At 32.0% G+C, this 11,619-nt stretch overlaps 1 protein-coding gene across 11 annotated transcripts in view; it reads right to left on the bottom strand.

Moving 5' to 3' along the window:
* LOC107074577 (rap guanine nucleotide exchange factor 2) overlaps positions 1 to 11,619 on the bottom strand; it is a 146,352-nt gene that overhangs the window by 8,377 nt on the left and 126,356 nt on the right. For 7 of the 11 annotated variants that reach the window (XM_015336121.2, XM_015336120.2, XM_015336131.2 and 4 more), the window contains 8 exons: positions 11,267 to 11,571; positions 10,388 to 10,572; positions 10,084 to 10,295; positions 9,767 to 9,998; positions 9,377 to 9,676; positions 8,935 to 9,252; positions 7,170 to 7,286; positions 2,974 to 3,231 (listed from right to left, as the gene is read on the bottom strand). In XM_015336121.2, the coding sequence (XP_015191607.1) occupies positions 2,974 to 3,231; positions 7,170 to 7,286; positions 8,935 to 9,252; positions 9,377 to 9,676; positions 9,767 to 9,998; positions 10,084 to 10,295; positions 10,388 to 10,572; positions 11,267 to 11,571 (1,927 nt within the window). Of the gene's footprint in view, positions 1 to 2,973; positions 3,232 to 7,169; positions 7,287 to 7,394; positions 7,900 to 8,934; positions 9,253 to 9,376; positions 9,677 to 9,766; positions 9,999 to 10,083; positions 10,296 to 10,387; positions 10,573 to 11,266; positions 11,572 to 11,619 lie in introns of those variants that run through there. The other 4 variants (XM_015336125.2, XM_015336123.2, XM_015336129.2 and 1 more) reach the window with 4 other exon arrangements.

Below are 11,619 nucleotides of genomic sequence, written 5' to 3'. Positions count from 1 at the left end.
TGGAAACCGTTGTTTGTAAAATAATTAACTGCTACTGCTGTTGCTGTTCCGTCCTTGCTGACAGCTTGACTGACAAAAATAAACTAAACATCGGAGAAATAAATCACACGGTTGAAAATAAAAAGTAAATATTGTTGAATACCCCAACAAAATAATATAAATCATTATAATTATTAAATGTAATTTTCAATCTACTATTTCTAAAAAATAGGATTTGAACGAAAGATTAACTATTACTTATATTTAAATTGTAATTTTAATTAAAATGTGTATTAATTTAAATTATAATATTAAATTAATATTTAATAATCAATAAGAAACTCATACTTTAAATCAAGGTTTCTCAAATTTTTCTACTCTACAACTGCCATTATCCGTGCAAATATTTTCACAATCCTGAGTATACTATCTTCTTTTTCACGATTCACACAGATTTATAAACATACTATAACGCGTGCATTAGTTCTAAACTGATTTTAAATTAATTTACAGTTTTGGTGTTTCAAGAAATTTTGTAGTTTTGCTAATTGACTGTTAATTTTGTTCAATGTACGTACTTTAAATAATTTTACAAAATATGTTACACTTTTTTTTCTCGACTTAATTTTACATATAAAATCAATCTTAGTTTGTACCAGCCCATCCGGAAACATCCTGTTTATCAGGAATATATAATTCGAATAATATCTCGTTGTTAGACAACACTCAAATGAATGTTGATATTTTATTTTCAAGACAAACTTCAAAACGAAGGCAGCAAGAATATGCAGAATGATTAACGATTTTATTAAAAAAATAATTCATTCGATTTTCGATGAAAGGAGAGAAGAGGATGAGTGTGAACGATGCGAGTATGAATGAAAAATATTTGTGAAAAATATCCATATAACGAGATGCTTTTCTTTTCGATGAGATGCATGAGGTGTACGATGCTTAACACACACAAAAAATAACGAATAAACATAAACAAAAAATTAAATCTTACGTTAATGTGATAACGAATTATGGCAAGCAGCAATTTTTTCGTGTTGACAAATTTAACACACTTTTGTTTCAGCAAGGAAGGAATTATTTACAATCGAACGATTGAATCATTCGTTCGAATAATAACGACGTCGATCACATATATTTAACATAATCTTTAGAAATTATAGGATTATTCATCAATCGATTAATAATTAATAATAATTATTAATAAATATATAACTTTAACGACTCTGTTCGATAATTGATGTAGCAAAATGAAGGATCATATAAAAAGTGACATAACGATTTGTAAACTGAAGAAGTTTGTGAAACGTAATTGGAGGGTAACCTTGTAAACGAATAGAAACGAGAGAAAAAAATTGTCAAAAGTAAAATCCGCGAAATAAATAAAGAAAGAATAAATTTAATTAATATACGGGATGTTTCAAAATACGTAGATACAAAAATTCAGGTGTGATTATAGTTAAAACAAAATAAACAAAAAACACTTTGTTTTCAAATTATAGCTATTTTTGTCTTGCAATAAAATTCATATACATTGGTGTGACTGCTTGCTTCAACTATTTAAATTAATTAGCAAATATTACGCTGAATATTTAAGAACAAATTTTGATGAACTACACAGGAAGACACATTTCAATCGTCTAACGGGAGACAATTTTTCAATAAAATATTCTCAAATAAATTATAAAAATATTATCGAGTATTACAATCGTCTAATTCAAATCTGTTGGATTTTTATTTGCAAGAATATTTAAACTCTTTAGCTTACAAATTAATAAAACGTTTAATGAAAGCTTTCATCTAAATTAAAAATAGCAAATAATTCAAACAGTTTCTATAAAAATCATATAACAACGTGTATAATACAAAATTAGGTATAATTCGGAAACAAAATTATTGAGTATACAATTGTGTACCAATTGTTTTTCTTATTTTAGCATACTAAAACCACCCTCTGAAATTATGCTTACATATTTGGAAACATCCTCCTGTATAATTGACGTAGCAAACAATTAAATTACGTTTCTTAAGTTTCTTATCTCAATCTCTACTACAATACTCGTATCGTTTAGGTGATGCTTTGTTAATACTATATATATAAATAAATAATTAAATATACGTATACATAGCAATATGCAATAATCATTGTAATTAATTATCAAGTGCAATTGACAATCAGACTTGATATCTATCATACAAGCCCAAAGCATCTCTAATGAGCTACGAAACAAACTACGAGTTGAATCAAATTGTATTATCGTCAAAGGACGTTAAAACGATTTTTCATTGCCCTGTATCCTTTTCTCCGTATTTTCAAAGTTACCCTCTTCCGTTGTAATGGCTCTGAAAATGTCTCGTCTCTGACGAAGAAAGTCGAACACTATGTCACGGGACATAGTTGGAAAAGGGGGGGGCGGGATTAAGGGGGAACTAAAAAGAAGATAGAAATGTTGGTGATGACGAATTTTGATCGTTGTATGTAAAGAATAGAAAAAGAAAAAGAGAAAAAGAAAGAGAGAGAGAGAGAGAGAATGAAAGTGAGAGTGAAAGAGAGAAAGAAAGAGAGAAAGAAAGAGAGAAAGAGAAAGAGAGAACGAATGTACCCGTTTATACATAAATTCAGATAACTCGTATATACTTACATACGCATTATCATCTTAAGTAAAAAAAATTAATTTAACTTCCATGTGGATGAGAGAAATTACGAAAATAAAAAATGATAGGCTACGTATGTAACTCGTGTGTAACTTGTGTGTAACCCGTAAAGTAAATCACGACGCACACACACACACATTAATAAACGAGTAAACAATCTTACACATACTAGAAAGTAATCTTGAGTCACGTAGAGACGCGAATGTTCTTTTGTTTTTTATATACATATTTATATAAAATACTAAAGAAAAAGGAGAACCGCGAAAGAAGAGGGTGTGCGTAGTATTATTTCGATTATGTGTATGTTATGTGTGTTGGGTGTAGTACCATCTTCATGATCGGTCCTATAAGTGACTCCTTCGTGGCTGTGAGCACGACCAAGCCTGTGTAATCTTGCCATCTGTGCTGCAACTTTATATGCCGGTGGTTGGCGGCACTGATTACCACCCCCCATGCCACCCAGTCCAACGGCTCTCATCGATGCCGCATTCGACGTCATTCCACCCGTCATGGATGATGTTAGGTTCGTCATAATGGTCGTTGTCCCTGCACTTGGTGGGCCCTGGACTCCGGCCAAACCGGAACCTGAAAACCCTCGACTTTCTTTCTCTCGATTCTCACACCACCAACAAAAGAAAACAACAGCAACAACACAACGCAAAAAAAAACCCTACAGAGACTCCCTATACATATATAGTCTTTTTCCTTCAAATGTTTAATATAATATATATATTTTTTTTTAGTTTTCTTTTATTTTTTTCTATACTCCATTAGTAATCGCCAGCAATTCAAAATCCAAGAAAAAACAAAAAAGGATTAAGAAGAAATAAACCCTTTTTTTTTACGAAATAATGTCGAATCGTCGAACAAATTCGCAATCGAGATTCGTCAATCCGTCTAGCGAGTTTCTTCCTGCAAACAATTGTTCTTTTACAATTTAATTACGACAAAAGTTAAAAATTAATAAAAAAAAAGATATATATTAAGAATTTATTTATTATATATAATGTTAATCGTTTAACTTATTAATTTTGACCGACAAACAATTGCATATTATTTTCAATTATTTGAATCATCATCGGCAAGAGAGAATCACGCTAATTCGGGATCAAAATGAGGAATAAGCGTGGGGGTTGGTTATTTTAAACCACCAACACTCGCCACGATTCCACCGTTGTGTCCGATCAACGAGAAAGAGAAAAAGAGAAAGAGAAAAACAGATAAAGAGAGAGAGAGAGAGAGAGAGAGAGAGAAAGAGTGTAAGTGAGAAAAAGAGATAGAAAGAAGACAGAGATAGAGAGAAAGATATACAGAAGAAAGAAAAAAGAAGTGACAAATAAGACTTTGGAAGGAAGACCAACGCATCTACGGAAAAACCGTTCTCCACGTGAATTAGTTTACCCTGAAAAGAAGCCTTCGTATTCCGTTAGAAGAGATCGAACAAAGAAATAACATGCAATACGTACAGGTAAAACAGTAAAGTACCGCGAATCCAACACTTTTTACATTCGTCTAACGCAATCCAACACAGTACGCAAGCATCCCACACATACGTAAAAAAGCAATGCAACAAATGCACTAATTACATTCCTCAGCTAATTCTAATTTTATCATACAAGTATAATTTAATTTGTTACGCAAAAAGCTATAGTACAAAAGTATCCTTTATTTTTCTTAAATTCAATATTCGTATTACAATATATTATTCATTATGATACCACGCAAAACAAAAATATCGGCTCTTTGTAAAAAGAAAACATCCCTTTTGAAAAAATTAATCTTGACTTATTATTTCGTTTATGATACTGAACATTAATTAAACTTTTGAGTGGTTAAAAATATAAAAATTATTTTTTTTTTTTTACGATAGAGCCGACGTATTCGTTGCGATCATCGAAGAGATTTATTTGATATGAAAAATGCATTGTATTGAAAAGAAATGAGAAAGAGAGAGAGACAGACAGACAGAAACAGAGAGATATAGAGAGAAAGAGAGAGAAAAATAATAAAAAGAAAGAGAACAATTTTATTAAAGATAAATTTTAGTAAAGATAAGCGATAGTAGCAGTGACCGAGAGAGTTAGCAGGTAGACGCAGCAAACTCACCTTGAGGGGGTTGGGGTTCGTGATGGTGATGATCGTGATAATGTTGGTGATGATGATGATTGTGGTTGTGATTCTGGTTGTGGTTGGCAGGAAGCGGAGGTAACACTGCTACAGCGTGAGGAAACGGTGGAGCACCACCTCTCATAATTGACCCTGCACCATACACAGAGGCCACATACGATATTTTTTTTTCTCTGCTATTTTATTTTGAAACATTTATTTATTTTTTTTTCTATTCTTTTCTTTTCTTTTTCCTCTCTTTCTCTTCAAAGTTACAAATTTCTTTATTTGTTCTCTAGAATTGTGTTATGTACACAGGTATTTTATATATATATACAGTAAATATATTTACACAAATAGATGACAGAAGCATGAGAGACATTTTTGGTAAGCAAATATAACAAATAAATATAAAACGACCGTGTACTTTATTTTTTCTTTTTTTATCATTAAACGAAATTAAAATAACGAAATAATGTATATAATATGTTACAAAATATGATTATTTTTTTGAATGCGTTTTTACTGTACAAAAGCTTAATGATGTCTGTGATAATATTGTGATTAAAATTAAAAAATAATTAATATTATAAGCTGAAAGCAACGATCTTACGCAAGCCATGAAATGTTCAATTAATATAATTATTGTAAATAAATAAATGCGAATGTACAAGCTTTGCACGTTTTCTTTTCTTTTTCTACCGACACTTAGATGGAACAATTTTTCAAGAATAAACTATAATGCTAATTTTAAACGTCCCAACATCATTAAATTTACAAGCATATTTTTCAAAATTATAAACGAAAATAATATTTCAATTATTCTATTCAAACTTTTATTTTCTCGTCTAAAAAAAAGCAATTTTTTGAGAAATTTAATTTAAAAGTAAAAAAAAACAAAAAATAAAATTGTTGAGAACAATTCGAAAGCATGCTTTTAGAAAATAAAAAACTATATATACATATACAAGCCTTACGTTTATTTTCGGATCATTTCATTTCCATGTAAATTAAACGTCTTAAATGAACTTGTAAATTTGATGATAAAAGATTTGAAAAAAAAAAAAAAATAAAATAATAATAATAATAATAGGTTCTATATAATAATATAATACATATGTTAGACGATCGACTTTTTCGCGAAAGTAATTTGAATGAAGATGAACGGCCATGGGACATACGTTTTTTCGAAATCAAAGCTCAATAAGATCATTTTAAATTTGACGAAGGTTTCGTTTAAACAGAAAGAAATATTTTCGACAAGGGGATAAAACTAACACATTTAAAACGATCAAAAATTAATTAGAGAATGAAAAAAATTTTTTTTCTACATATCATTCGCGTTTATTCGACTGAAACACGTGTCAGCACGTTGTTCAACGAGCTAAACCATTTAATTAAAACGCGAGAAAAAATAACATTCAAACGTGAGAATAAAAATATTGAAAAAGAAGTATAAGATTTATTTAAAATATTCCATATTGTTCCGTGTGTAACAACTGTTACAAAATATTCAACTTTTTTTTTTACACGTTTCATCAAAAATACATATAAATGCAAAAAACGTGTAGTACAGCGAATTTAGCGCAAAAGTTGATTTTTATTTAAACGAATTTTGTGGTGGAGAGGGAGGAAAAAAGAGAGCCATTTATTGGAGTATGAAAATTGTCGATAAAAAATAAAATAAAAATAAAATAACAATAATAATAAAAGAATAAAAAGAAAAAGACTTATTTAACAGATAGACGAAACATCATTTTATCCTATTACGTACACTACTGGCCAAAAGTTTGCATACGTCTACTGAGCATTTGTATTACACCACACTTATGTACAAGCTTCCTAATTTTATTACGCTTCTTTTATTCTTATACGTATTTTATAGGACTTTACTGTTATCCCTCATGTGATAAAAAAATAATTTCACGTAACATCTAAATACTATTTACGACATCACATAAAAAATATTTCAGATCTTTTTCTTGTACAAGTATTAGACTTTCTTCTTACAATCAATTAAGACGTGATAATCAAAAACTTTTGTCCAACAGTGTATAAAAAATTACATAAGATACAAGAATAAAATAAAAAAAAACAGTCAAAAATATCTTTAAAAAAAATAAAAACACACAATAGAAACGTCGAATTGAAAAGGTTAAACGTTGTAATAAAAAAAAATCGGGGGCGGTGTGGAGGCAAGAAAGGAGGTAGGACCATTAGAGAGAAATATAATATATCGGGTGTGTTAAATAATTCTCTCTCTCGTCTAATATAAGGAGAACACCTTCGACAATAACTGATCTTTAGGAATACTTTTATATACTCACTACACGATGCTACGGAATGGAGGACGATAAAGAAGTCACGACGAGCACAGGATCGTTCGCCTTCTTCCTTATCACGTTAAAATTACGTACCTTGCATGGCGGAATGCCGTCTTTGTGGTGGCGGTGGACTGCCACCTGCTTCTACGCTGCTTCCACTATGGCTGTCCAGTTGAGTACTGTGACCGCTATCACTGCTCGTCACTGAACCTACGCACACGTCCCCAAGACACTTCCATCACTTAACACGTTCGAAAAATCCAAGTCTCGTCCCGCTGCGGCCGCTGAACACGCTCATTTTTCTTTTTCTTATTTTAGTTTATTTTTATTTGATTTTTCTTTTCTTTTCATAGATTTGATTTTTTGCTTTTTTATTTTATTTTTATTTCTCTCTTTTATCTTATCGAATTAAATTTTCTCGGAGAGGGGAAAAAGGGACAGGGGGAAGGCCCACCGCGCGATTTGCTAAAAGCTATTATATTATTGTACTAATCTAAGCTCTAAGAAATAAGAAATAAGAAGTATAATAAGAAGAGGTCAGAGACAAGCTCTGATCGAGAGGATCTTTCGATTATTTGTACTCGGCAAACTAAAGACAAAACTACTACTTTTCTAAATATTAGTAAAAGTAATTCGAGACAGTTTAAACTTGATTAATAACTAATTAATCAATGACAAATGCTACGTAACGTAGAAAATATAATGAGATATTATAAATATACTCATCGATGAGATCTCAAAGTCGTCATTCTCGTTTTAAATAAGTGTGTTGACGTAGATAAAAGCGCGTGCCTCTCAACATCTCAAATAATCTTTCCTTCTCCTGGAAACGAACGAAAGAAGTAAATTCACGCGATTTTATTCGTATGTCCCATGGTCAAAAAGAAAGAAGAAGAAGAAGAAACAGGAGAGAAGAAAAAGTGGTGGGAGTGGAAGAAGGAAGAGGAGAGATGGGAAAGGATTAAGAAAAAGACAAAGAGAGAAAGAAAGAATTTTGGATTCGAATAGAAGATAATTTCTTCTACGGAATGAGGATCGTTTAAAGGTGATTTCGATTACCTAACAACGGCTGATCGATAAAAGCGCGAGAGCTACGGTAATAAATACGGCATAACAATATGCGTGTGTATATATGAGTATAATAAACTAAATAACATGGAACACACATTTATATGAATTGCGTAAACGGCTGTGCAGCGTGCAGACATAATGGATTTTTTTTCTCATTTACGAGACCTGATCAAGTGTACGTTACGAGCAATGATAAGGTGCGTGGATGGTTATGTCGCGAGATGCATGCCCGTGATATATATGTGTGTTTATATATATATATCGTGTAAAATAGCAACTTTTCTAATCTAAATTGTCCAAACTTGCATTTTCGTCCTAACACATTAGAGAAACTTTCATATGTGTATATATACCTACTACCTTAGATCGTTAATGTATGTTAGTTTAATTTTGGTTTTAATCGTAAACTCAATTAAAATTTTATTATCATAATTAGGAATAAACGATAATTAGTTTCTCAAAATAATTCCAATGCAATTACACGTTATAGTTGTTATTATTATTATGATTATTATTACATTAAAAGCTGCCTCGAGCAAAAGCGATGTAATAATGTAATTATATACGAAGTAAGCAGAAGAGAAAAAAAATCACAACTTTGGACAGTTGTGATTAGAAAATTGTCTAATGTATGAAATAAACGCACGACATGAAAAGTTCGATTAGCGTGAAAAAAAAAAAAAAACAAAAAAAAATATAGAAAAATATAACGTCTACTTTGCTAATACTTCTCGGCAGCATCTCGTTCAAAACCATTCCGAAGTGAATAACGATAGATACAACTTACCGCTCGTTAACGTTTTCCGTAATGGTTGAAGATTACTCAGACTTGTGACACTGCTACTTTCGGCACTAAGATCGACGGGGGGTGGTAAACTTGAGGGAGTATCGCTGTGCGATCTTTCGTGCATCGGAACTCTACTACCGGAACCGACTCTTCTTGGTGCACCAGGACTTGGCTCCAGTCCGCTAGAATGCAATGCTAATCCAGGTACTGGAAGGGGTGGTGGACAATGTTTAGGTTGATACGGTCGAGTTTTGTGAGGATCTGAAAGAGCCAACATTTTCCTTACTGCCTGGGGTGAGGCAGCTCCGAACTTTGTACCTGAGAAAAAGAAATGTTTCATTCAATTTTGGATAATAATAGTTGGCTTATAAATATTTCAATAATTTACAAGCATGTATATAAATAAGAAAATATGTTTGATAATTTGTAACGAACAACCGACCTTGTATACTCTTTCTTCCCTCGCTTGTGCTGCTGGCACTACTCGTTGTTGAAAGCGTAGGAGAAGGATGCCTTCTCCCCCGGCTTCCAGTGAGTGGTACCGCCGCAGCCATTGCTACAGCACCAGCATGAGGTTCACAATCGACGGAAAGACCGTGCAATCGTTCCTCATCAGTAATTACTTTCATGTTCGCAAGATACGCCTTTACTCTTCTAACCATTTGTGCTTCTTCGAACATTTTTTTCGGATTCGGTGCTGCCGCTGATTTCTTACGTCGTTTGACCGTTGCTGTTTGACCACCTATGCGTTTGACGAATTTTATTATAGTCTACGTCTAACAACAAGACATAACGTTTACTATTTTCTTCATTTAGATTTTATCTGGTGTACCTTGATTACCCGTTGTCATTTGATTCAAAGCTACCATCGCGGAACTCGGTGGCTGGCCACCTCTTTCCAACATAGTTAACAGATCGTACGGAGACGAACACATATTCGTCAAAGTTCGAACCTCCTTTGCGATCATTCTAAGCTTCTCGAAATTCACTAAACTTTCTACTCTAGAATCGTTACCCAGATGAATAAAAGTCAAATCTTTTTTGACTACGGGATAGAAGGGTATCTGCCACACAAAAATACAATCGATTAAATAACGCAATTCATATAAACATTTTCTAAGGTTATATATAATAATAATAATTACTTACGATTGGTGGTTGCGTTTGTTCAGATGCTACTAGTTGACGATATTTACTCATGTTACGACTAGGATCCATTAACTCCTGTAAATCACTAAATAATCTCTGATATTTACTTGGCAGTTTTTCCCAAGATGCTCTCAACCTTGACACCGCGCCATGACCAAGACCAGATACGATTGCGAACATTGAATTAAAATTTTTACATTCTTTGCATTGACCTAAGATAATCAGAAAAATCAATTGTAACAAGGATTCCAATTAAACAGATGATAATTCTATAGTACTTCTATAAAATTAATAACAAACTTACGAGCTATTTTTATAAATTGTTTGATAATCTTGCTACGGCGTACAAGATTATGCTCGGAACACACTTCCGTAACGACCCAAAACATTTCTCTATTGACTAGCTCCGCGAATTGACTGAGCATTGGTATTCCGTACCTGCTCTTTAATTCAAATAAGTCGTCCACATATTCTGTAGATTCAATTTGTCTGTAAAAAAATAACGATTACGTAACATAATAAAAAAAAACATTAAACGTGTAACACAATACATGCACCAGAAATGAAATTTCTATATTTTCAAAATTATAGTAGAACAGGGTTTCTTTGCGCATGGGTCATGACCCCGTATGAAATCGCCAGGATTGCATCCTTTAAAAAAGAATTTTTTAAATTCATAAAAAACGCAACGACTAAAAATTAATTCAAAATCAATTTAGCAACACTACACGGATGATATGTCTGCGAGTTTATGATATTGAAAGAGCAAATAGTATATAAAATCCATATCTACAGTCACAAATATATTTGCTCGAATAAATTGGGTCGACATACACACACACAAGTAGAAAAGTTTGAAAAACTCAGTTATAGAAAAGAGAACGCAAAAAAGTTAAAATTATTTTATTTTATTCATTCAAAATTTCACGAAAAGCCGGTATAGAAAAATTCATTAAACCAACAAACCATACACCTCTTTGAACAGGTGAATTTGAATTAAAAAATTCGATAAACGATGACGTACGACTTTCAATGGATCAAGTGAATATGCATAGTTAAATTTTTTGTAACGTTTCCACGATTATTAAATTTATACAAGTTAAAAATCATCAAAGCGTTAAAATAGCCCCTAAAGAAATTTCATTTCAATCAAAAAGAAAATTATTAAATAAATAATACTCACCTAAATATACTAAAATCCTGTAGAGTTAATTGGATAGCTACCTCCACGGCATTTAATTGTAGAAAATGTACTTGAGATTCACGGATAAGTTCCGGCGCTTGTTCATCTGCTACCAAAGTTTCGGATATACCATTAGTCTTTAAATAATAACGCGAACTTAAACCAATTCTTTCGGCTAAATTTTGCAATTGTTCTGGTAATCTACGCTGCTTTATCATGCCACCCTCGCCAACACTCACTTCCGCTAAGGAGAAATTCGAACTACTTTCGGTTATACCAAACTCTTGTAATGCGAGCATCACCACCTTAAATTAAACAAAGTAGAACAAAAATGAATAAGAGATATTAAAGCT

Source organism: Polistes dominula, unplaced genomic scaffold (genome assembly GCF_049000335.1).
Source record: "Polistes dominula isolate Pdom_NZ unplaced genomic scaffold, Pdom_raw_medaka contig_82, whole genome shotgun sequence".
Taxonomy (NCBI): domain Eukaryota; kingdom Metazoa; phylum Arthropoda; class Insecta; order Hymenoptera; family Vespidae; genus Polistes; species Polistes dominula.
This window is presented reverse-complemented; position numbering and strand designations above follow the sequence as displayed.